General features: G+C 39.1%; 1 protein-coding gene across 2 annotated transcripts; it reads left to right on the top strand.

The window, feature by feature from the left end:
- The first annotated feature begins 3,292 nt into the window (after positions 1-3,292).
- nt5c2b (5'-nucleotidase, cytosolic IIb) lies at positions 3,293-27,341 on the top strand. 2 transcript variants are annotated; one of them, XM_053341482.1, is made up of 18 exons: positions 3,293-3,460; positions 5,612-5,731; positions 10,686-10,759; positions 17,101-17,218; positions 17,398-17,493; positions 17,590-17,681; positions 17,844-17,901; positions 18,527-18,620; positions 19,689-19,742; positions 19,949-20,032; positions 20,261-20,302; positions 20,454-20,561; positions 21,113-21,179; positions 21,301-21,471; positions 21,812-21,863; positions 22,190-22,250; positions 22,648-22,824; positions 23,351-27,341. In XM_053341482.1, the coding sequence occupies exons 2-18, from the start codon at positions 5,631-5,633 to the stop codon at positions 23,597-23,599; spliced, it is 1,698 nt and encodes a 565-aa protein (XP_053197457.1). In that variant the 5' UTR covers positions 3,293-3,460; positions 5,612-5,630; the 3' UTR covers positions 23,600-27,341. The 2 variants fall into 2 exon arrangements, with proteins under 2 accessions (XP_053197457.1, XP_053197464.1); XM_053341489.1 differs by lacking the exons at positions 3,293-3,460; positions 5,612-5,731; positions 10,686-10,759; ... (1 more) ...; positions 17,398-17,493; positions 17,590-17,681 and having other exon boundaries at positions 18,365-18,620.
- Positions 27,342-27,832: the final 491 nt, after the last annotated feature.

Genomic DNA, 27,832 nt, shown 5'->3' with positions numbered 1-27,832 from the left:
TCCGGACTGATTCGTTCCAGATGTGTCCAAAAAATCAATGGAATGTGCCAATCCACACAAACTATTGTGCAACAGATTCATTTTACTCTGGTCAGAATTAGACTGCATTAATTCTGACATCAGTCCACATGTGCGCAGCTGACACTTTTCTTTGTGTGCAGCAGATGGAACTGTCCTTTTTGGCGCAGTGGGTATGCGTCAGTGTTTAATCGCTTGTTGCACTCACAAAACAAAACAAAAACATCGTTCCTATAGCATATTTATGAGCCATTAATATTAAGATATAATTCTGATATTAAACAATGTTGTTGTATACCCCAATATAAACATTTCAAAGCCAAATGTAATATTTTAAACACCTGACACCAAGTTGAATAAAAAATATATCACTCAAAATTCCCAAAATAATTCCACCTAAAGACAAATCACAAATCAACTCTATATGTGCACAGTAAGAATATTTATGGTCCACAAAACATGGCTTGCACCTGCATTATACAAAACAAGTTTATTTTTAATGGTTAATATATGTTAACAAATAAACCCTGGAATTCCTCAACTGTACAGCAAGATTATCCATAAATAGTTTACTGTTTTAAAAACAATGGGATACCCAAAGGTGAGATACACAAGTTTTAGATTTGTGCACCTGCAGACAAAAGTCAACAGAATACATTTTCAATCTGAAGATGAATTTGTACACATATACAAACGTTTCTTGTGTCAAATCTCATGAGAACATTACATTAATAGTCAGGTTGGTCCTTAAGAATCAACATTTAAAGCTTAAATAAGGGGACATTTTCAATATTATTATTATTATTATATTATTGCAGTCATTCTATACTATATTTAAAGTTACTGTTAGTGGTTTGTTAGTTCTTTCTATTAAGTTGCATTCAAGAAAGTTGCATCCCAATGACAGGCCTTTGCTGCCCTCTGTTGTAAAAGTGCAGCACACTGCAAGCAAACATGAAGAGTTTATAGGAAAGTGGGGACCACTGGGTGGTAAATGTAAGTCACTGCAGCTGAAAGAACATTACTTAAAGTACACATAATTATATGAATAAAATTCAATCAACTTGTATGTTGTATATTCAGTACAACTGGGCCTCAATGAACCAAATCAAGACGTGTGTCAAATCTGAGAGGACTATCCTCACTCTGTTGGTGCAGTTTTTAGGCTGATGTTTGTAGCATAAGAATCACTGCTGATACTGTTCAGCTGAGGAGCTTCAAGATAACACAAAGTCTGAAATGATTGTATTTATGAAGAACATTCAAACCTGTGTCACTAAGAAGCACCTCAAGTGTCCTGGAGATAGTTTCCTTCTCTCACAATCTATGCTCATGTCATGTAATTAGATCAAGCCACTTTCAATGTTCCCAAACATATCAAGAAAAATGCAGTTTTGACTTTGTGCATTTTAAGGAATACATTCAAATTTCAGTCAAGGACTGTTCCCAGAATGGGTTAAAAACATAATAACATAATTTGTTAACTGAGTACATCTATATATTTCTCAGATGTTCTATTTCTATTTCTCTGGGTCAAACCTTTCTGCAAATTAGGATACAGTTTGTCAGGATGGTAGATGTAAGGACACAGTTTTCCTGTCCTTACATTAATAAGTTTGGGAACCCTCATCTTAACCTAAATGGATGAAAGTGAAATATGGTTTGCATTTTGACCTGTTACCTTTTTCTTTCTTTCAATTCTTACTTTTACCTAAAGAACATTTGGACAGTGATGCATTTTGTATTATTTTGCCTGTGTACTCCAACAGAGTGTAGATACAATCAAAAAATAACTAAGTATACTCACTCTTAGCTTTAAGGGTGTTTGAGGTTGTTTAGATCCATAAACAGTTATAGCCTCTTGTTTGCGTAACAGTACCACATGACAGTGACAACTTACTCTTTATCAAATGAAGACGCAAACAACCTCAAGTCACCACTTAAACCTCAGAGTGATTCTTTCATTTCATAAGTCTCACTCAAGTGGATGACTGTCATTACATGATATCCATCACAGAATACATGCCGTACTTGTCATATGATCTGCATGTAGGCTAATAAGCCTACAAACATGAATCAGCAAACATGAATCTTGACTTTGTGCACTTGCACATAAACAAACATAGGCCTCTTGGCCTTTTGAGTCATTTTAAATGAAAGATTTTTGGTTTTGCGTATATTTTTGTTCGTTTTTTGTTTTGTTTGAGACAGTGTCAAAGAAGATAATTGCAACAAGATAAATGGGTGCAATGAGTGGAAGAAGTATTCAGATCCAATACCAATACAGCAATGTAAAAATACTCCACTAAAAGTAAAAGTCCTGCATTAAAAAAGTACATCAGTATTATTAGTTGATGTAGTTTAAGTATTACAGTAAAAGACCATAAGTATTATGAGCTTGATGTAGTTAAACTATTACAGTGAAAGATAGTGGTTTGGTCCCTCTGACTGATATATGATTATACTGTATATGACATCATTAATAGTGAAGCATCAGCATTAGAGCAGCATGTTACTGTTGTAGGTACTGGAGGTGGAACTAGTTTACACACAGTATACAGTTAGCTAGTTTAGTCCAGTGGTTCCCAATCTAGGGGTTGGGCCCCTCTAAAGGTTCACCAGATAAATGTGAGGGGCGGTGAGATGATTAATGGGAGAGGAAAGAAGAAAAAACTAAGTTCTGATGCACAAATCTGTTTTTCAGTTTTTGGACTTTTTCTCTCATCTTTGATTTTTGGTGACATGTTGGATCATTTGAACATGTATTGAAATGAAACCATGTGAGAAGTCAAGAGGGAAAAAAATAAGTATTTGGTGGAGCTGTTAACAACTCACAGACATCTGAAATGTGAGCCTGACTACACACTGCTTTTTGTAAGACGTCAAAAGACAAAAAGGTTTCAAACCACTGGTTTCATTTTTAACAATGTGTGGTATTTTATTCATTGCATCAAAACTTCATCTGCAAAGTAGGAAGCTGTCAAATAAATGTAGAGGAGTAGAAAGTACAATATGTCCTTCTTAAATGACGGAAATCCTGAAGAGGGAGCATAAAGTAGCATGAAATGTAAATACTCAACTAACGTAAGTACCTCAGACCTGTATCAAAGTGCAGTACTTCAGTGAGTGTAGTTACTTTCCTGACATCAGATGCAGGATGTCACGTGTCTGTGCCACGACTACAGACAGTCCCGCCTCCTGATGACAGACAGGAGTAAACACCGCCCCCTGAATGTCTCATAACAACAGCTGGGAGAAAAAGAGAGAGAGAGGAGGGACGCTGATCTGCTGCCTGGCTTTACAGTGAAGACATCACGGCTCCGACTGCAGCTTTCTGTAGAAATCTACTGTACACATTAGCGCTTTCCTCCGACTTTCACACTGCTCAAGGCGCATGCTCAGACTAACTGAGGCTGCAGTGGTTTTATTGAGGAACTCAGAGGTGAGTACAGTAATGCAGGATGCGAGCTAAACGCAGTCAAATCTGCCCCGACACTTTGTGGCTTTTGCTTTTTGTTTTTTTGCATCAAAGCCAGCTAACCAGCGTTAGCTTTACCCGGACCACTTTTTTTGCGCTGTCCTTCTCATCAATGTCGGACAACAGATAGCAGGACTAGAGGCTGTTAGCTAGCTTTCACAGTTGAGCAAATAACTGTCCGCTCACTGTGTGAAGAAAGGCTTTTTTTCTTCTTTGCTGTTAGCTTGTAAAGACACTTTAACAGTAGCTTGAGCTAATCTCTTTCTAACCACTCTTTATATAAGTATTTAAGCCACACAGTCACCGAGCATAAACCTGAGTGACAGTGAAGGATACGTATTGTCTTGTTAAAACAAACGTCGACGTGAAGCGACAAAGACTATTACAAGTTTAGCTTTTTTTCTTTTTTTTTCTTTCTTTTTTTTTCTTTTTTTTTAAAGTCGTAGCTGTTTACAGGTTTGCTGACTGCTTCTTAGCTGTTTATCTTCCCAAAACCAGAGCTCCCCTCAGACCCCACTGGACCAGTTCTTCATACCGTGGTACAAGGTGTCATAAAGGCATTAGCTAAGCAGTAATGAACTAAGAGACATCATGCAGTAGATTGACTGCAGTCAGGCAGCTGTGTCCCTATTAGCAGATATTCCTGTTGTGCATTAGACGTCAGGATGTACAAATCTGAACATGTTGAAGCCTTCGTATACCTTTCACAGTCCTGTAAACCTGTCTCTAATATCTAATGCTAATGTTTGTGGTCTTGTTGACAGTTCTCCTCTGTTAACATGTGAATCTGTTTTGCATTTGTCCGAACACAAGAAGGCTGACCTCTGCCTTCCCTTTCTTGCAGCCCAGCCTCCAGTGACATTAGAGGGGAGGGGGATATAGAGTGTCAGCATAGAGGGGAAAAAAACACACACATAACTGAAGTCATTAACAAGACAAGGCTTACATTCCTCAAAGGCAGAACTTCATCCTTAACAGATCTGTCTGCATCTCATGGTTGTTTTTTCTCTATCTGAGCCTACTGTGTATGTGTGAGCTGATGAGTTAATCGAACAAGTACTTCACTATATTTTCTCGTCATAAATATAGCCTGCGAGCACAGCCCCACGTTAAATCTTTTCACGGGTTTTCGATTCAGTCACCCCCATGGCTCTGTTCTTTGACTTTGCCGTATAATCAAGACGGGTTGTTTTGTGCCAGGCTGTACTAGTGTAACACTGTTCATAAGACAGATGAGAGCTGAGTGTCAGATATTTGCTATGTCTATTAAACAACCTCAGTGACCCCGCTGGCTTCACTGTATTTATATGCCTATGGCGCCTCATCCTCCTCTGCTCCTGCATGACTTCTATTTGCAGTTTGAGAACACTACGAGAAGATCCCTCACTGATTGATGGTAGCCTTTAGGATCTATTGTGTTGTAATTGTATCAACAGTTTCGTCTTACTGATGATGCTGAGCATAGCACATATATTTAAATAATAGTTGTAACTTCTTTAAAGTTACAGTTTATATAGGTTGAAACTGTGTGTGTCATTCAGTTGATCTAGTTTCACTTGTCCAAATGATCACTGCTGTAAATAAAGGTGACTTGAAATAAACTACTGTATCCTGACTGTTTTAAATAGGTCAGCAGCAAACAGTTATTTTTTGACAATTGATTAATCTACTGATTATTTCATGAAATTCATTGACTGCTTTGTTTATAAAATGGCAGAAAATATTAAAATGTTACAGTCTCCCAGAGTCAAAGCTGGTGTCTTCAGATGTTTTGTTTTGTCTGACCAACAGTCAAAAATCCCAAGATATTCAGCTTTCAATGTCCTATGAAAAAGAAAAGCATTAAATCATCACATTAAAGTAGTAGAAAACTTCAATCTTTTGGCATTTTTGCTTCGTAAATTACTAAAATGATGAATCCATCATCAAAATAGTTACACATTTATTTTCTGTTGATTTAATTAATTGCCTAATCCATGAATCTTTGCCGCTCTATTCTTAACTTGTGGTTTTTTTTAGTGTTGTATTTTTAATGTGCATCATGTTGCCATTTTTTGTGTGACCTGTCATTTTAAAGTCGATCCCCTCCACATGCACTGCTTCCCTTCTCTACAGACACTGAACATTTTTAAAGATGACCACTTCATGGAGTGACAGACTGCAGAACTATGCAGACTTGCCTGCCAACATGGACGGCATGACGATGAAAAAATACAGGAGAGAACCGTACCACAGGTAAGAAACATGTGGAGGTCCCAGGCCAGGAACGACACATTTCTAAATACCTTAAACTACAATCCGGATGGGAATTGTGAAGCGAGACAAAATATTTAGCCCTTCCACAGTGAAACACGACTGTGGGCAAAATAGCAAAAACACTCAGACTGTAACTTTGAAGGGATTTAAGAATAGAAATAGACAATCATTACTTTTGTGTCAAAGTGACACTGATGAAAATATTCCAATCATTGCTTAAACTGGTGCCCTACTTGCAGATGAATTAGTCATAACAATGACATATAATGACCTACATTTATGTCCTACATTTGTAACAATCTCCTATATTAAGATAACAAATACCAAACATGAACTATCTGCATGAACAGTCTGCAACAGTCACTGATAAGGTTCATCCAACTCTAACCAAAGTATTTGCTCAACATCTGTGGCTTCAGAGATTGCCATGTAAGTGAATCCATTCCTCTGCAGCACATTTATGATACAACAGCCACCTGAGGGTGAGACTAAAAGATGCATAACAAAATATGAACCTCAGTATTTCCTATCGTAATATTACATTAGGAGAAATTTAGATATGCCAACAATCCATCATGTCTGTTTCCATTTGTTCAGCAACATTTTTGGTAAAGGAGGACCAAACTAACAGGGTTTTATTGAATCATTTGCAGAGGTATATATGCTAACCACCCAGAAAGTCAGGGTCACTTTGTGGTGCAATCACTGGTCATCATTAAACTGGTAAACCTCCGTCATTAATGCCCTGATCAAGTCTGATCCGATGCTTCCTGTGGTTTAATCACCGTTCTAATCATCACCCAACAGTACTGAAATTAGGTCATATGTACTATGAATGGCTGCACTGTTAGAAGCATTCACTGATTTTTTTTTTCACTCAGTCAGAAAAGTCAAATTTATTCTAAAAGCTGCCATTAAAACCAGAATAACTTCAGCTAAAATCTCTAACTTTTCACATTTCCGAGCCTAAATATTGCATCTAGTGGACACATTTTCTACATTGTCTCACTTCCTTATTTCAGCAAAACAAGATGTCATTGACCATCCACACTAACACATATTGAGGATATATTATTTACTTGCTAGCTGGCACTGACCCAATGTCATAGACTGTTTCTCTTATACCTAGATACCTGATAATCATTCATTATTAAGGGTGTGTACTTACAGGGTGTGTACTTACTGTACTAACTGTATTTATTCATGTGTCATTATGTATTACACAAAACCCACTTGGTCATGTCATTTTGCTCAGTGAATTTGAACTACAATATGCTGTGATGCAAGTTTTGCTAAGTTCGGTTTCACACACAGTCGATTCTGTCTCGGGTGTGGTTTTATGACTGTTATGCAAAATTCCTGCCTGCCTCCTGGCAAAATGTCACCACACTGTTAGGAGAGCAAGTGCATGGATCTGAAGCATATTTAGCTCAGATTTGCCTTAAAGGTGAGTTGACGTTCTCCACATTTACAGAGATTACACTGTTTTGACACTTAAGTTGTTTTATTAAGTGGCACAACTGGGGAGCTTTGTCATACACAGACACTCTAGTGACTCTAGTGTCTGTACCTGTTGATTGCCCCTGTGGCCATGCTGGCTGAAAGCCAGATAAAGCCTGCGTTGTTGTTTAATGTTTAACTCAGCCTGTATGTCCACTGGGTATTACTCTTGTTCCACACCATTATATAACATGCTGTGTTCACAAGGTTAATGCAACTGTCACTCATGTGTGACCTAAACACACACACACACGTGCAAAGATATGAAAGATGCAAAGTTGGTGTTAGCATACTGAATTCTTGAATGCTTTTGTGCTTTTATGAGAGCAGCTCTGTGTAATTAACTTCACTGAAGCTGCTTGATCAGTTTAATCATTTTTTTCAAATTGAAGAGACTCTTAAAGGTGACCTTTTGTTTATCTCACAGACACAGACCATTCCTTCAAGGTAAGAGCCGGCCGAGACAATGCAGCCTGATAGCAAGAGCTGAGTATCACATAGCAGAGGGCTGACAACTCTGCCCAGCGCAGATAAACTGCATCACAGGGAGTGGAATCACTGTCTGTATGAGATTAGAGAGCAGTGGAAAAAATCTGGCAGATTGCTGCACAGCTGCGCTCAGATGAAGGGAAAGATGTAAAGGGATTCTCTTGTAGGTGGGGTCTGTCCCATGTCGGCTATTTTAGTCAATACTGTTGTCAGCGAGACCAAAGTCGAGGCTGACTACAGTAATCAAGTCAACCCCATCCAACCCTTTGTCAATAGAGGTGGCTTTAGGAGAGTTAGTTGTCATTTATGGCCATCCTGTTTACTGCACCTCCCACAAGCAACACATGTCATATGAGAAATGATAACCACATGACAAAACAGAAAAGATTTAACATAATTCCTTTGCCAAATGCAGAGAATCATGCCCATAAAGTCTGAATACTTACATTTGAAATGCTACTGAACAGATAGCATATCAATATTTTTGATAGATACATTTTCCTATTTATTTTTTGAGTTCACAAATACAGATAAAAAAAACAAAAAGTCCCCCATCTGAACATGTCTGTTAGTTTAAGCTTGAATTCTGGCGTCTGAATTGAACTAATGCAGTTTAATTAACTTGATTTGACTTGACTTGAATTTTAAGATCCGAACATTTTTCACAATCCAGACATTTTAACACCTCGAATGTTTTCTTGGGGGAAATTGGATACGTGAATTTTTATTAATTTGTGAACCTTAAATCATTAAAATGTTTAAATACCATTAATATAGTCTAATTTACATTCTACCAAAGTTAAATGTAAAATCAAGTATTGAATTGCCCTTCTGTGCTTCTATAGGTAACATTTCTGTATAATAAAAGGTCAATGTGTAAGCCTAACCCCTGCGAGCTGTGCTGTGAACCAGTAATATCTCAGTAATGTAAGCAGCTATAGCTTGGGGGCTGGGGGGGCTTGCTTGATTCTACCTGACTTGTGATTGTTCTGGATGTCTTTGAGGGCCCACAAACATCATGCCGCACAACAACAAGCCTGACTGACAGCACACAACAACAGAGAACGACGCGGAATAGCCACAATCATTTTTGCAACAAGTCAGAAAATGTCTGAATGACAAGAAAGCAAAGAGAGAGAGGGGGGACGGTGGGGGGACAGGGGGGGCATTGTTTGTGGGCCAGAGCTGCTGCCCCATGTCGCTGGAGCAGGTCGGACCAACGGAGAGTCAAACTGAGGTTTAATTTCGTGCAGAATGCATCGCCAGTCCTCTTCTGGACAAAGATCTAAATGGGAACTCGTCCACTATGGATCTGCAGCGAGGTATTTCACAAACGTATGAGAGATTTGTGAGGATGAAACGGTCTTTGTCTCAGATTAATGTGAAGATTAGTTGTCTTGGAGTGTCTGTGTGAGACATCTGCGTTTTTAGTAAGAGTGACCCAACTCTGGTTTTATTTCAGTGTGCCAGTTTTTCATATCCATTGAGCTGATCTTATTTTTAGCATAACTAAATATTGACCTGTGCTACAAATTTGTGGAACACATCTACACATTCAGCACAGTCACAGATGGTTAAGATAAGCTCTGTAAGGTCTGTGCCAGCAATCGAAGTTAAGCTAGCAGTGTGTATGTGTGTGTGTGTGTCTTTTACTGTGAGAGCTGTGTCAGTGAGTATATGTAAACAATGCCTATCACTGTGGCCGCTGTGGACCCTCGGCCTCCTGACTGATTTATGAGGCTGGACAGTGGAGACGCTTCCTGGAAGATGGACACAATCAGGGCTAAGACTACAGGGCTACAATCACAAGGTTTAGAGCTTCCTGTGATGTTACCAAACACCAGACTGAAAGCCTGTCATTTTACAGGATTGATCATCTATTTAAAATTTGGACTTAGTGTCTCTCAAATTCATTCTAGGGCTGCAAAATGATGGAATTAAGCATTTTAGTTAAAAAGTAATATGTGCTTCACTGTGTGTGGTACTGTTGTCTAAAATCAACACCTTAAATTTGAGTTGTGTTTGTGACTTGTGATACACGGCGACTGTGATATATTCACAGTTGACCCAGTATTTATCACTTTATTCATCAAGCCTTTTTAAAAGGTCAAGCCAAACATCTTTTTTTAAAAATGGGCAAGCAAGAAGAGGAAATGTGCTGAAATATCCTTTGCTAAGCAAGCACTCTGTAACTTCCAGTCACTGATGAAATGTGTAGACTCAACAACATGCTAGCTAAGTCTACAGAAACATGGTGTGGCATTTCATAGTTATTCAGCTCTTATTTTCATTTCAAAAGCTACCCTTTTGATGAAATCTCCTGGTATATGTTAAGTTGTGCCACTTTTTGCTTGTCTTTCTACATGTGGTGGCAGGACAGTGACACTTCCCTCAAGTCGTCCTCATAAGACGCCTCTTGGTACCTCGTGTCTTTTCTTTAACATTATTAGTAACGTTTACTCTCTCTCTTTCTCTGATGGCCACTGTTTAGTTTTAGAAATCACGCAGTGACCTGCTGACACACACAAAGTCTTGATAAAGTTAAAGATAAAATTTTGAATGCAGACAACTAGTGGAAATGTCCTTAACTTCCACCTGAACACAAATATTCTGTATATTACACACTAAACAAGATTGCTCAAGCCTACATGAAACTTGCATGTATGTCTCAAACAGTCTGAATCAGTCACACATTTCAGTTTTTGTGTGTTGCTCTTAACTGTGTAATTCACTTATTGGTACATTTTCACTTTATCAGCCCATTGTGACCACTGAATAGAGCTCCTATATCTAACTTTCTAGGTTTATAGTCGCTCTATTCAGCAAGCAAATATTTTGGAAAAGAGAACAGTGTCTTCTCTCGAGCCTGCCGGAATGAATGCTGATGTTATTGTTGTATGGTTTGTATTGCAACTAAAACATTTACTTATCTCATTTTCTGCAGAGTGTTCGTCAACAGAAGCTTGGCGATGGAGAAGATTAAGTGCTTCGGCTTTGATATGGATTACACTTTAGCAGGTAAGTCCCATACATAGTCGCCGAGACAAAACAGCTGACTAATCATTTCTTGATTAACGGGTTAGGGTTAGAATTTAAAATTGGGATTGAGGTAAAACATGAAGGGTTTGCTGGTTAAGGTGGCTCAAATGTGAGCTTTTAAATGCTTTTATGTTTTCTGACTTTGATTTTCTGACGTCACTTTGGGCTCTGGTAACTTTTAACAACGTTTGGCATCCTGAATAGTACATTTATGAATCCAAAAGGCAATCGCACCATTAATCTCATCTCCTTGCCGTATTAAATATGCAAACTATTCAAATTAATGTAGGGTATGTGTGATTTTTGATCTTTGGAATCAGAAAAAAAGACTGTATTTGCTGAAGTTCCTTGACCTCATGTGTTTGGTGTAGATCATTAAATCTATTTCAAACTATATTTGGCTACACTATCACACCCATGAACTGCAGCTTGTTGTCTAGCAAAATATTATTTAGGTCAATGCCAGTGACACATTGAGTCCACTATCACACCGGGATTACAACATGTTAAGTGTAGCTCTCTGGTATACAAAGTTAGTTTCATGGAGTTTTTCTCTCTCTCTCTCTCTCTCTCTTTCCCAACTGACCAGTAACTGGGCCAAAAATATCCTGACGTTTTCTTTCTCCCACTTTGTTCTGTGACTCAGCTCCAGTTTTTGGTCTTCGTCTCTAAAAATAAATCTTCATGACTTTGAGAAGCAGGTCACGTTTGTTTGTCGAGTTCACTAGCGATGGCTCCCTAGAGGACGGGGATCACTCGCGGTCCCTTTCTGCGTCCGTGTAGCCATATCCGTGTGCAGAGGGCAGGAGGGTTTTACAGACAGTCAGCTGTTGACATGACTCTTTATGGACGCTCATAACCAAGTGTTAATGTTTACTGAAAGTATGGCTATCATGTATCTTTTGGAGGGTGTTCAGGCTTCAGACCACAGAAGTGCTTCATCAACTTCACGGAACTGGTAGTTTCGCAGAATGGGTGCTGCTTAACCACAGCACCTCGGACTCATGCCATACCTGTTTTTACAAGGTGTTAATGGTGTTTAAAGTATGTGCTTTTCCATAATAGTTTTTCTTAGAAACTTTCTAGACAAAATACGATGTCATTATTTTAAAAAAGCACTAAGTTAAGTATGGAAAGCATTTGTGGAAAGCATAAGGAGAAAGTGTAGGTTGTGGAATGTATTGTGAAGTACTTCCACGTTTCTGATTGGCTGGCAAGAGTCCAAGTAGGCCGTCTAACAGGATCCCTCGAACATACTTCCTGTCAACAGTTAAATCACCTCTCTGAATCAGTACTCATGGTAGCCTCACCCATCCTGAACTGTATGATTAGTACTAATACTCAACACTGTGTTTCTATTTATACTTACTGAGTGCATGTAAGAGTTCATTTACTTTTTTTTAAACTAAAAATAAGAATCATATTAGATGAAAGAAGTTAAAGGAACTGATGAAGATTCTTAGTTTTTCTTTCTTTTTCTTAGTTTCCTTTGTTAAGCATCCACAGTAGAGGCATGATAAAGCAACCTATATTGTGTCTTAAAACAGGAAAATGGTTGATGTAGTTATACTTCTTTTATTTTTTTCTCTAAGTACATGTGGGTGTTTTCAAAATGTGGTTATGTTGGGTAATATCACAATAAACTCTGTATTGCCATATGTTTACTATCAATTATCCATACAGTTAGGTAACTACCCCTTTAAAGCCTCTTAAAGCTTGGTTTAATATCTTACGTTTTTTTCTATAACATTATATATTTATGAATTTAGCTAAAAAGCTGAAGTTCAAGGATAAAAACGGTTAGTTATTGCCTATAAAAATATTGTTATAAAAGCACTGCAACAGGTGGTTTGCTTCACCCTGACTGTGCAGTTCAATCAGATTGGATTGGCAGTGCTGGCAGCAGTAAGCGTGTGTGTTGGAGCTCAGAGGCACTCAGGTTAAAGTTATTGATCTTTATAAACCACCCAAACATACAATGTAAAGTTTAAAGGTTCAGCTGAATGTCCCCAGTGCTGAGCATTTACTACTATCACGTTCACAGACAGTACACATTTGTAATATTTTGTGAACTAAATCAACATCGCATGAGACAACATTGCCTCATCTGTTCTTTGTGCTCCAAACGGGAACACGTAATAGCCTGCAGAAAATGTTGCTCAAGAACACAGTCAGGAGCAGATTGCACTGAGAGATACACACAGTTTTGTCCCAGTTTTCCAACAGACTTTTGGCTGGAATGTAGGTCCCCGAGGCTGTACTTAAGTTTTCTCATTTTTCCACAGCGTGCTTGTTAATGTACAAATCTGTGACAAAGTCCTACATTTGCATGTTGGTAGCTACAGATAAATTAAGACGATGAAGGTGTCGACCTGGAATATAGATCGCTATGTGACACGGTTCAGATAGAGTCCCTGTTTGCGACACTTAATATGATTTGGATTTGGTTGTCTATTAGTAGAAAGGTACGAGCTTGTTTACCTTGTGTGCGAGGGGGTGTATATTACATGTTGACCTGAGGTGACTTGGCCTATAAACTCTGTGGAGACGCCACACACTTTAGCAATTGGAGTAGCGGGAGTATAATTATCTGGCAACAATCTCATCAGGGATAAAAGGTAACAGATCCGTGCAACGAAGGCCGTTTCTCGCCTTAGATGTAAATAGATGGCCGTGTATGTGAGTGCGTGTCTACGTGTGTCCGTGTTTACATGTACATAATGATAGCGTGAGAAATGTGAGAAGGAGCATACAGCAGGGGAGTAAGGACTCCAATAGAACAGAAAACACAAGGGAGTCAAGGACATTTTAAGCAACAATCACACAACTTCCGCTCTGCACTGAAACGCTGTAAACACGAGTTTTCGATAACATCTGTTGACAACATTTTCTCAAATGTCTCGTTCACTAAAATATGCAAACTTTCCATGACCTGTAGTCTCTCGCGTGGCTTTCATGTGAAATAGATCTGCAAATCACTTCGCTGACCGCCGCTAAGCAGTCCAATATCTGAAATAGCGAGGGGCGTCTAGTATTACGTGTGAAATGAATATACAGTAGGCCATGGGTGTCATGTGTCTGAATGTTGCTTTTAAAGGAGGTGGACAGGCAGTGTTTTTCAAGTTTATCAATGTAAAATGGTTGTAATGTTATTTAAAAAAAAACATTGAAGTCAATTATAATGATTCATACTGTAACTGTAAAACATGACAGCTAGTTAGAAGTGGGCGGGGCTCAGCTGTAAAAAAAAAAGAAAAAAAAGAAGTAATGTCACATATTTTCTGCGCACTAATCAGGATTTAGAAATATTTCAATTCAATTTGTGTTTATTTCTGTTGCTGACACTGTGACACAATTGAATTTGAACCCACCCACTCAATCTTTAACTGTGTCTGATATCACATACTACGCATCAATATATGTAATACTGTTTAATAATGTGTGAATAAACAATACTATGCATCATTTCAGACACATTGACATAAAATTATCACATCAATTCCTGAGAGCCTCCTTGCCAGTTGGAGACATATAACCATGGTAACTCGTGCCAACCATAAAGTCTGAACTAATATGTTATGAATAGCATATATACTTGGTTTCTGTCCGCCATTGTCTATTGTGTTATTGTTGTTGTCGTCACTACTGCTTTGCATTGTGGGATGTTTATGGCGGTGTAGTGTCCAGTGCTTGCATACTGTAATATTTCCCTGGAAATAGTGTGAAATTCACGTGCTGTTGGTTTCATACAAAGGTTTCAGATGACTAAAATATCTCACATTTAACATAGTAAAGCATGTTACAGTATGCAGCCCTGGTGAAGCAGACTAGCTCAGTTTTTAAGTGTTAAACTCTTAATACATATTAAATAAGGGTGTTTTACTCTACACTTTACCTTTTGATGGTTTATTTAGACATGAACATTTAATATTACAGAACAATATTTGAAGTTTTAAATGTTTTTTAGTGCATAAAGGCAGATACTGATGTGAAACCAAGTTTGAATGGTCGTTGACCTAATTTTACTTCCACTTGTTTTAGTTTTACTTCGAAGAGTATTAATGTCTCAACTGTGGCCAATAAAGTCTGATAATAATCTCCCATGTTTATTATATGATAAAAGAACTTCCTGATCCACTTGTCTTGTGTGTGTGTGTGTGTGTGTGTGTGTGTGTGTGTGTGTGTGTGTGTGTGTGTTGTGTGTTGTGTGTGTGTGTGTATGGGTGTGGGTGGAAGTCCCACATTGTCAAGGTCAACAAGTGAGCGGAGCTTCAAAGTGAACGAAAGAAAGAGAGAGTGATGATAGCAAAGGTGATGGAGGGGAAAAGGCTCTCAAAATAGATTTCTTTGTAGCGCCTCAGAGTTTAGAGAGGAATATGACAGGGGAGCGAGGAGGAGAAGTTTGGGGGTTGGGGGGGGGGGGGTGCAGTGTAGTTGGTGTAGGCTACTGCTCTGGGCAGAGCGCCCAAACTCTCCTCAGTTTGCTGGGAGAACACAGCAGGGGGCATGCGAGGAGGGAGGAGGGGTTGAACTGAAAGAGGTTACGTGATTATAATGTAGAAACAAACTCAGGATTACGCAGTGGGCGTGTCAACAACAGGTCAAGACTTTACTGAACTCGAGACATATGTGTAACTGCACATATATGTGTGTGTGTCTCATTATGCTTCTGTGATTAGCCTGAATGTATAATTAGTGCACACACACTTTTTTGCTGCAGTCTAACAGAATAGGACACAGATGTTTTCCTGTTTGTCTTGCAGTGCTGTTCCCCCACCAACTGTCCTCTATTCAAGCATCAGCCAATATTTCTTCCCCTCCAGGGGCCTCCCTCAGCCCCTCTGGGAGTGTTAGAAAGAAGGCAACAACACGAGTGCATTCTCCCTTTCGTATTTATAACATCTGACATATTCCTTTTCCCAGTGTCAGATAGCATTTTAATCCTCTTCCAGTCGTTTCTAATCTGCGTTTTTATTTTCAGTGCTAACCCCTGCTTAGGTTTTGGTACGACCCCCAGAGTAAATATCTGGCTCTGGCGGTGACAGGGTGCCAGCTCGTTGGCCTCAGCAGGGCTCATCAGAGCTGCTGCTGAAAGTTGAATAATTTTTCATTTTCACGCCTGATCCAGTTTCTTTGTGGATTTGCGTGCAGAACATCCAGGCCCTTGTTGATGGAAGAAAAGGACAGTGGGTGTGTGTGATGAGGAGGAGAGAGGCAGGGAGGTGTTATACAGGAGAGTGAGAACATGTTATTAAAATACTGAGATTACACCACTGAGTCTTAAATGTATGAGGTAACCTTGGGAAAAGGCACATGGACATGTTGTGTAATACAAACGATGTCCACTGGCTGTATGTCACCTCTATTTCCACTTTGTTTGCTGTGTAATTACAGCTTCACCCGCAGGTCATGCTCCTCTATTGTACACTTAGCACTGTGTTGATGTAAAGTTTACATGTGTGCCATGTGCTCTGCAGCCTCCAGAAGAACTCTGTCAGCTAGATATAGAGTTATATTCCACAGGGCAGGAAAATGTGTGACTGTACACTTATTCATTATAACAGTATGTAAATCAAATCTCACTTTTATAATTTTTAGCCATGCCAGTGATGTGCATCGAGGGCCCGAGTGTCATTCAGTAGTGCTTTTTTGTCAGTCGATCCATCAGTTTGGTCCAGAATGAAATACAATGAAAGCAACTATAAGCTAGAAATGAAATTTAGTTCAGACTGAAATGTAAAATGCTTCAAACTATCAGATGAATTACTGACATAAATCGATTAAAATTCGGTACATACTCATGTTCCCCTCTCGATGAATTCAAACTTTTATTTATTCAATACTTTGATCAAGTATCTGCTAAACGGTGACGTTCCCACACCTTCAGCAGTTTGTGTTGCTAAGTATTTGTTTTAAAAATGCCAGTTTCTCATCTGAGGTTACCAGAGCCCAACATTTAAAAAAACATGTTTATTGTTTTTTTGACTGTCAGAAAATCCCAAAGGTATTTCATTTACAGTGATGCCAAAGAGAGAAGAGCAGTAAACTCTCACATTTCAGAGCCTTCAACCACCAAGTGTTTGGTTCATTAAATGTCAAACAACCTGTTGATTTATTGTTGTGCCACTGGAGCTAATGAACAAATATTAACATAACTTACTTGCTGAGCCAGGTAACTCGACAAGTAACTCTGCACAAACTGTGGACAAACTAAAACCTGTGGATTTTTACAGCACCATATGTGTCATTATTATGACACATATGGTGGCTCAGTCGGTACATTTTGCTGAACTAATTGCACGTGTGTTTTTCATTTCTAGTGTACAAATCACCAGAATATGAGTCACTTGGTTTCGAGCTCACAGTGGAACGGCTGGTTTCCATCGGTTACCCCCAGGAACTGCTCAGCTTCGTCTACGATCCATCATTTCCCACCAGGTCAGACCAATTTCAGCCCACATGACATGATGATGGGTGAACTGGTCAAAGTTCAACTCAAGTCTAAATTAGTTTGGTGGTCTGTCCTCATAATAACTGTAATCATATCAGAAACAATAGTAGTTCAAACGTAAATACAGATAAAACAAACACACTAAAAATGTTCTTCATACTTTCAGGGGGCTTGTTTTTGACACCATGTATGGAAACCTGTTGAAGGTTGATGCCTATGGTAATATACTGGTGTGTGTCCATGGATTTAACTTCCTCAGAGGGTGAGTATGTCCAGCAATTTTCTCCTATTGATGCATCTTTGAGACAGATTGTACACAATACAATTTACAATACAATTTTGTTTTCTCTTTCCTCAGCCCTGAGACCCGTGAGCGGTACCCAAACAAGTTCATCCAGAGAGATGATACAGAGCGTTTTTATATCCTTAACACACTCTTCAACCTGCCAGGTAAAGTCTTTGAACATGAGAGAGAGAAAAGTGTGTAACGCAGGGCTTTTTAACAGATTACATGATGGATATTACTCCAAGACTTAAAAAGTTAAATACAAGTTTGATGGAGCTGCTTCAATACTGACACTCTTGCTCTCCATGTTTATGTCTTCTTTAAAGAGACCTACCTCTTTGCCTGCCTAGTGGATTTCTTCTCCAACTGTGACAGATACACAAGGTAAGGAGCTGTTAGTCACGCTACCTATCATGCAACAAGTTTCTGGGCACCGCATGATGATGCAAAGACAGTTGCAAGCCAATCTGGGTCAAGAGCAAGCCCTGCAGCATGGGAGGGTCCAGGTGCCTCAACTGCTAATCTCAGCTAATTCTTTGTAAAAAATGAAAATCAAACGTTCAGTTCAGTCAAAAGAATCCATCTACTATTCTTTTCCTGTAACAGTGATTTCTTAATCTCTGCCACTACTAATGGTACAAAAGCATGGATTCTTCTCAGAATGAGACAGCAATGAAAACAGTTTTTACTAACGTTTTACGGATAATGACATAATGATATAGCTATTAGATAATCTATTAAATGTTACTGTAAGGTGAAGATATAATAGCCTGTAAATTTGTTGAGAATGTAATCTGGAATGGCTGCATGTCCTTTGTCCTCTGAAACCTGGTTGTTGGTCTTTTAGGGGGAGAATGCTTTCCTGTTTGGCTGGGGACCCCTCCAACAAGGGAAGGCTATCCCATTTAAAAGCAAACAAAAAACAAATGTCATGTTTTTGAAAACGTTCTGTTAAGATGTGGCCTGTGCGACGGCTGTGTACGTGTGTGTCTCTGCTCCTCTCCCCCAGCTGTGAAACTGGCTTCAAGGATGGCGACCTATTCATGTCCTACAAGAGCATGTTCCAGGATGTCCGCGACGCCGTCGACTGGGTCCACTTCAAGGTAAGACAAACATAACCATTCACATTCATTCCAAGGTCCCACTCATGCAATATGCTCAATGATTATAGCAGTCTGCCCTTTAGATTTTAATATGTGCAAGTGGAAAACTTTAAGGAAAATGATGCATTGTGTCCTTTTCAGTTCTAGTCCAGTTTGTGTCTACTGGCTTTTTACAAATGACCAAGAGCTGTAAGCTTGAAGTCACACAGACTGACATATGAATCATTTATTGGTCATCATCAGCGATCACTGACCAACGTGGAGAAAGCAAATTCCAGCATCTGACAAGTCGTGCTGCAATTTTATTCCTTCTTGTGTGTTTGTTTATGTTCTCAGATGGGAAAAAAATAGATTATGAGCATTATTGGTAAGGATTGCAGCCACATCTAATAGATCATATTCATATCAAATAGTGACAGCACCAGAAAAAGGCACAGTTGGATTACAGGAATAGTTACTGATAACCTTCTCTCACTTTTTGTTAATTACTTGTCATTTTCTGTTGTATGGAGGAAAATCCCTGCGCTCACTCACACCTCACCGGAGTCAGGTTTTTCAGACAGTCTCAGCGAATTGAACTCAATGGGAAAACATACCAGAGTTCAATTAAAGTGAACCAAACAGGTGGCTAGCAGGTGTTGGATGGACTGACTGACATCCATTTATCATCTGGCAGCACAGCCCAGACACAAAAATTCACAGCAAAACCCAAGTAAAAGAAACAAAAGTAGCTATTTTTCACATTCTTTCACATAACTGGGACAACAATACACTGATTTAGAAAAAATGGCCTTTTAAACCAGTGTTGATGGACATCAGGTTTTGCTTTCAGTTCCACTGAATTGAAGAGCAAAGATTTCTTTTTTTAGTCTCATCACTTTGATTTGATGTTTGACAATGACACACTGAGAAATCCTCCACAGCAGAACAAGCTGTGTTTTGAGGCAACTGCAGGACCTTTTGACTTTTTATTGACTAAAGAGAAAATCTTGCTTTGCTGTCACTGCTGCTATGACTACTACTAAGTGATTGTCACTGAATAGATTGATTTCTCGCTTTTCATTTCAGGGGACTCTGAAGGAGAAGACGGTTGAGAACTTGGATAAGTATGTAGTGAAAGATGTAAGTAGTTTGTATTCATCGTGGATGTTACAAGTGTACTTTGAAAGAGAACATACACACACACACACACACACACACACACACACACACACACACACACACACAGTCTCACACATTCTTGTTTTAATCTCTGAAGAGGCTGATTTGTAAAGATTCTTGGAGCTTCAGTCTTTTTCTTTCTTTTTTTCCCCCTCTGTTCCCACCAGGGAAAGCTGCCTCTTCTCCTCAGCAGAATGAATGAAGTAGCCAAGGTTTTCTTGGCTACCAATAGTGACTACAAATACACTGATGTAAGTAATGGACATGCAGTTATTGTAGAAGCTTCTTCGGGGAAACAGTAATAAGGGCCTTAAAGAGATGAAGTGGTAACACAGATATGATGAATAGATAAATATCTACCAAATAAACTCCTGGGAAAAAAAGCTGCGCATGTAGTTCCTGGAATTTCTGACAGGTTGTTGGCAGTATTTGTCAAAACACTGCTGTGTTTCATTTTATTGCGGTTTGTGTTCTTACAGAAAATCATGACCTACCTGTTTGACTTCCCCCATGGCCCCAAGGTAAGAAGTGTTTATGTTCATCTTCTCTTTGATCACACTCTAAGTTCAGTGAGTGCAGCATACTGGTGAAGATTAAAAAAAAATGTTTTTATGTTCATACTTGCATGTATGACCTTCTGCTTGTGTGTGTGCATGTTTCTATCCACCACAGCCCGGTACCTCCCACAGACCCTGGCAGTCCTACTTTGATCTGATCCTGGTGGACGCCAGGAAGCCTCTGTTCTTTGCTGAGGGTACGGTGCTCAGACAAGTCGACACGGTGAGCAGACACAGCTGGGACAGAGATCATGTTGCTAATAAGTGCACTGCATCTGAATGCAGGCATATTCAGAATGAATGCATTCCAGTTGCAAGTCAGCATTTTAAGCTGCTGCCAGTGTTTATTTGGTTCTGATTTCTATGCTTGTATACAGTTCAAAAACACAGCAGCTGGAGTGGAGATTATGTACATTTCCTCAAAACTCAGTCAGATCCATTATTGATTATAGGGGGCTTTATTTACCAGGACAGCAGGTATTATTTTCAGATGATATCTTAGAAACTACAGAAGCCTATATGTTGAAGAAGTACTTGCTAATGTCAATGCTAAATTCAAACTGTTTCTAGATAGTAAATGGACTCTAAATAAAGTCCTTAAGGCTGGTAATTATGCAGGTAACTGTTATTATCAACTCCTGTATAAAATCTGAGTGTATATTGGAAAACCACATCTAAAAACAGATGGCCTCAGTCAGATTGATGAAAGTGCTTCCATTATTGCTTTATATGGCTTCTTGTGCCAAGTTTAAATGTGTTTTCTCTTTATATCAGACAACAGGGCGTCTAAAGATAGGAACCTACACTGGTCCTCTGCAGCATGGTATAGTCTACTCTGGAGGTAAGACTGATACACACTTTCTCCTCTTTTAAGCCTCCAGTCTTATTTAGTCATCTGTCGTTGGAACAGAGAAGATTTGTCCATTACGTAAAATGTGTAACTTCAATTCATCGTCCCTCAGGATCCTCAGACATCGTGTGCGACTTGCTGGGGGCCAAGGGGAAGGACATCGTGTACATTGGTGACCATATCTTCGGAGACATCCTCAAGTCCAAGAAACGTCAAGGCTGGAGGACGTTCCTGGTCATACCCGAGCTGGCGCAGGAGCTGCACGTGTGGACCGACAAAAGCTGTAAGGGCACAGAGACACACACACATAGTAACAAATTGAAGGTGCATTCACTCATCCACTTTTACAACCAGTAAGCGTTATTTCATCCCGTGCACCGGCAACGGGGGACCCGACCTAGAACAGCAGCTGCAATGTCAAACCTGCAAGTTTCAGAAAAAGCACCAGTCAAACAAAAACAAAAACGGTTATAGTGTATAAATCATCAGTAAGCGCCAAAGTCAAAACTGACACTTTATAGTTACAATCATACATCACACATTCACAGAATCATGAACATTCATACTGGAGCTAATGAAAGACAGAACACTGTACATGTCAATTCTTTTTTTGTGTTTTCCAGCGTTATTTGAAGAACTGCAAGGTCTGGACATTTTCTTGGCAGAACTCTACAAGTAAGAACTATGACCTTTTAATTTCCCCCCTCACCATATCCCACCTCCCTCCTCATCTCTTGTGTCTTGCTCCATTACCACTATTGTTTGCTCCATGTTTGCATGCATGTGAGCTTGTGTTTCAGAGACAACAGGCTCAATAGGGTAAAGTCTAAAGGGGGCAGATAACTGGGTTCACTGACCTATTTATAGCCTGGCACTGCATGCTGTTGCACCATCTCTTTGACACATTACCTTTCAGCAGAGTGATATCAATATCCCCCCCACAATCTCCCTCCCCCTGCATTCTCTCGTCCTCATCGTCTTCCTTGTCTGTCCTTCCTCAGACATCTGGACAGCAGCAGTAACGAGAGGCCGGACATCAGCACTATTCAGAGAAGAGTCAAGGTACGCCCTTAATCAGCTGCATTTCAGTGACAACAGGAGGCCTGCCCACATACTTTTAACTAAGTCACTGTTTGATGTCAGTCCAGTTGTTAATGATCACCTTTACAGAGTGTGTGATGTGACCCCACCCTGTTCTTCCAAGTTGTACTGTATCTAAAGATTGTTCTCTTTCATTGCAGTCATATTAATGAATAACCACACCAACGCCCCTAATTTAGATACTACACTGTGTAGAGTTAGATTATAGATACTACACAGTGTAGGGTTAAACTAGTAAATCCTCAATGTAGTTTAAGATATCTACTGCTTTATCAGCATTTTAAAATCAAAAGTCCTTATGCCCGAATATCATCATCAGGTTCACCAGTGTCTTCCTATTTTCCTTATTTCCCTTTAGAAAGTCACACATGACATGGACATGTGCTACGGCATGATGGGTAGCCTTTTCCGCAGTGGCTCCAGACAGACCCTGTTTGCTTCCCAAGTGATGCGCTATGCTGACCTGTACGCAGCCTCCTTCATTAACCTGCTGTACTATCCATTCAGCTACCTCTTCAGAGCTGCGCACGTGCTGGTGAGCATTTGAATGATTGTCTGAATGACTTGTTTCAAACTGAGTAGGAATGGAAACCAGACCCATTTGTCAAGCCAGCGTTTTTGTAGGTTTTTCTCCTTCATGGCAAGTTATTATTTTGGACATGAGTCATAGTTCTCATTATGCAGTTTATTCATATAGTATACCTTTGACGGAAGCCAGTATAAACTAGTGTTTTTTTATTACTCCAAATGACATTTTGCATGAATAGTACAAGTCTAGATTTTATTTTAGCCTCTACTGTTTGTCATGATGAGAAAGTATCCAATATTTCATAAGAAAAACATTTAATTAGGATATAGTGGTGATTTAATAAGATGAATAGACTTTCCTCTTGGACTTGGAATCATTTTCCATAACAGAGAGCTGCCACATCCTTCTATGTTTCTTTCTTTGAAAACATATTCCTCAGCTCAGCAGCAACTTAGTACATGGGAGTAGAACCAATCCTTGCATCAGACTATACTAATGGTTGGCCACCCGTCTTGTTCTCCTTCCTCCCCAGATGCCCCACGAGTCAACGGTAGAACATACCCACGTGGACATTGACACTGAGTCACCGCTGGCTACACGCAACCGCAGCCAGTGCAGCGACTGCAAAGACCTGGAGTGCAAACGCAACCAGCTGACCCGATCCTTCAGCGAGATCAAACCTCCCAACCTGTTCCCCCAGACTCCACAGGAGATCACTCACTGCCACGACGAGGACGATGATGAGGAAGAAGAGGAGGAGGAAGAAGAGGAGGAGGAGTAAGAAACTGCACATAAAAGAAGAAGAAGAAGAAGAAGTAGAGTTCCTGCCGCCTTACTGTATGTTTTCCTGTAGAGTTGGGTAGCGATCTCTCTCAAAGAGTCAGGGTGGGAAAACCTCTCCAGTGTGTGTGTGTGTGTGTGTATGTGTGTGTGTGTGTGTGGGGGTATAACTTAAGCCATTTTCAGGGACACACACCAGACTTATTATATAATCCCCAATAACCAGTTGATTGGGGACGGCTTGTGCAGAAGGTGTGTCCCCCTGATTTTTGGGTCAGTGATTGAGGTTAAGGCAAGCAGTGGTTATAGTTCATGTCAAGGGATGTCTCCAGGAAATCAATATAAGTCTATGTAAATACCCCTAAAGTGACTTAAGTAAACCTTTGTGTGTATAGATATACATATATCAATAATGCATACTTGGGCTGGGTGATATGGAAAATAATTTGACCAAATACCTCAATATCAACATTTGGCAATATCGTAGGGTTAACTAGTGGTGCTTTCACACAATATTTAGACTATTAGATTTTTGATAAATAATCATCAGTAATGTGGATATAATGATTAATGATTACTAATTAGTTCAGAAAATTACTACAATCAATTTTCTCTAATGCAGCCTTTAAAATACTCACAATATCCAAAATCTAAGATGATATCTAGTGCCATATCATGATATCCATATAATATCAATATATTGCCCAGCCCTAATACACACAAGCACATACACACACACACACACACACACACACACATACATACATACATACATACATATATACTGGAGGTTTCTGAGGATACTTATGAAAGTATAAAGGACCAGTAGCAAGACAGATCATATGACTGTCAGAAGACTGTATGCATGATTGATCTGCCAAAACCCAACTTTTTTTAGTTTGATTTATACAAAAGAAGAAAAAAAAATAGAAAGAAACACTTGACGGTTCTTTAATTGATTTGATTTGATGTCTGTATTATTTTTTCCAGTCAAACACAAACTCGAGTAAACACACTATATTTCATGATGTTTTTATAAACTGACTTTTAAGATCTGGTTTTGGATTGGCTGTAGACTGTAAACTAGTTTTAATCATAGACGTTTTGGCCTTGCTGACACAGTATTCACATTATAATTGGACGAAGAAATTTTTATAGTTATGCAGATGGAGGAAGATGCATATATTTCAACTGCCTTTAAAAAAAAAAAAAAAATGCAACATGGGAACAACATTCAATTAGTTTCTTTTTTCATTTTGTCTCATCATTATAGAGAGGGAGGTTCTTTGTTGTAACTTGTCCAAGTATGCAAGAGTGTGTGTGTGTGTGTCTGTGAATCTGTGTGTGTATCTGCCAAAGTAGACTCACTCAGACAAGTAGCACCCTGAGTGACAGTAAGCTAAACTAAAGCACAAGCCGGCGTTTAAACCGATCAAGGAACCAGATGCTTTTTTTTTTTTTGTTTGTTTGAAGTTTGGTTGAGAGAACATGTCGTGGCACACAGCTTTGTTGAACTGATATTTGGTTACCAAGCAACAATGAGGACATAGTACTGTAACCGTATTATATGCCGATAGTCTCTATGACAACCCTAAAGTAGTGCTTCTGTAAATAGCCATCACGGTTCATGGTTTAATGTCATGAGCAGATAACATGCAGTATTTTTCAACTTGGTTAAATAGGAAAATGAAACTTGAGTATTGCATTTCAGAGGGGTTCATTTTCATATGGGGGGGTGGGGGAGGGGTCAACAATACAAGACATTTTTGACCAGTTCGAGCTGCTTTGAGATCTCAAGATGTGTGAAGTGATTTTTTTTTTTTTTTGTCATGTAATAGAAGCGTACAAGTGGCCTCTGTATGCAAGGAAAAGAGGCTTTTAGGATGCTCAGTTCAGTCAGTCTATCTGGCTCCAAACTGTGATCCGCTTAGCTGCCTTCACTTCACTGTTTTCATCTACTGAAGAGAGGTCTGCTTCATCCCGGTCGATCAGAGTGTTGCGAGGCTGTGTGGAGGAGGAGTGTGTGTGTACAATACTCATCTGTAAGGCCTCAACACTGTGAATTGACCATTTTGTTATAGTGTTGCTTCTACTGTAGCTGTGTTACTGGTAGATCTCTGACTTTAAGCACATTATACATTAGTCACTATCAAGTTTGGTTTGATTTCATCGAAAGTGACCAAACCACCCACCAACCGTCATTACCACTGACTGTATATAAATATGGACGATGCCCCTCTACTTTCCGAGTGAAGTCAAAATGTCCTTGTTATCCTTTCTTGGAGCTACCAGAGCCTACACAGTAGAGTCAGGCTTCATATGATGGATGTTTGAGAGCGGCTGTCACAGCTGTCAATCATGATGTCACACCCTCTTTTTATATGACGTCCATATTTATATACAGTCAATGGTCATCACACTCTGATACAAATGTTGCTAAAATCCTGATTGGTGCACAGAAGTCCTTGACATCACGTCTTTCCAAATGAGCCCCGCCCATTTTAAAACCAGCGAGAAGAGCACAGCGAAAACCAGAAATCTCATGTGAAATAACCGAAACTGTTCAAACTTTGTCAGAAACTCAATTTCAATCATTGTGACCTGATTTTTTTATTCTTCCTTTTCCTTAATGTCTTCTGTATCCTGTATGTAAACTTTACTTTCTCCTTATACTTAGTCTGGACTTGTTCTATCAGTCGTGTTCATGTGGGATCGGCCTGTTGATTTAGGACACAAAAGGGAAGTAACATGCCACCATGTCAACCTTTTTTCTTTTTTTTTTGATTTGGCTTGTTGTTGTGGAGCAGAGGAAGGTGAACGTGTTAAACTGCAAGTTTGTGTGTCGAGACGTGACAGAACCTTGTAGAAAACAAAGAAACCTATTACAGTTATTTGTTACCATTTTCTTTTTTTTTCCTTCATTTTTTTTTTTACAAATGAAATATTTGTATTCAATTTCAATTTAGTGTCTTGGACATAGGATGACTGGATTTGCTACATGAGGCAGCTGTTTTGCTACTAAGAAATGGTCGACCAGTTTTTCTTTGCATCATTTGCATATGCATGTGAAAATAATGAGCATATCCGTTCTGCCAAGCTGATGATGGTAGCATTGGTTTAGCTTCTATGTGCATCCTTTTTTTTTCTTTTAGGAACTTTTTTTTTTTCTGACTGTTGTCATTGTAGTTTACACAGGGAGAAATAACTGTTAACCTGTTAAAAAGCAAACTTACAATGAAGGGAAATGTGAATAGCATGTTAAGTACTAAAATGTTACTTGTAATCAACACCATGGGGTTATTTTTATTTTTCTAAGCTAGTGTTTTTAAATGGTCTTAGTTTACAGAACTGTAAATAGACCTTTTCATTTCCTTACCTTTATCATATTTCTTTTTCCAAATAACATTTTGTGTTATCTTTTATACAGTGTCATAGAGGTCTGTCGCTTGGACTTTGAACTAAACTAAACTTAACTAAACTAAAGCCTGGCAAGCAGGTTAAAGCGCTTCAGATTCTTTTTTTTCTTTTTTTTTTTTGTTGTGATGCCCAAAATGCATCCACTCTAACAACAGGTGCCAAAACCAGTCACCTTTCATTTTCTGAACTATGGTAATCCTTTGTGTTATGCATATCAATTTTGTGTTCTTCTGAACAGTGTTTTGTTTGTTTCCAGAAATTATCCTACAGACTGTACATTGAGGTAAATTACATAAAAATGTAGAATAAAGATAGTTTTTCATACTTTTCTTGTCCTACTGTTTTGACTGTGAACGTCTGGATTACCAGCCAGGGTTATTTAAATATGCTGTATATTGTGATAACATGGTGATTATTCCTATGTAAATATGCAGTATGCTAAATCAAGTTAACACAAACAAATAGCTAATTACTAACCAATACATACAAAATGGCCCCAAGGTTAATCCGGCCCTGTGACCATGGACCCAGTAGTATTTGTAATATGGCAATCATTCATGTTGACTAGAAAGAAAGACAATGAGGCTATAAATACTACTAGAGGTTGATGTTTTCATTTTCATTTTTCATTCAAGACTTGTGTAATAACTGATTGTAGTCACCCGTTTCATAGGCTGCATTTAAGGGCAGCAGTGACAAATCGCAGAGATTAAAGCATGAGCTGCACAATATGTGGGTGGGACTGTTGGGAGCGAGTCATAATGAAGTGAACAGTGTCCTTGGCTCAAAAACTTCTAATTACACGTCTGTTCTATTA

This window comes from Scomber japonicus, chromosome 2 (assembly GCF_027409825.1).
Source record: "Scomber japonicus isolate fScoJap1 chromosome 2, fScoJap1.pri, whole genome shotgun sequence".
Lineage (NCBI taxonomy): Eukaryota > Metazoa > Chordata > Actinopteri > Scombriformes > Scombridae > Scomber > Scomber japonicus.
This window is presented reverse-complemented; position numbering and strand designations above follow the sequence as displayed.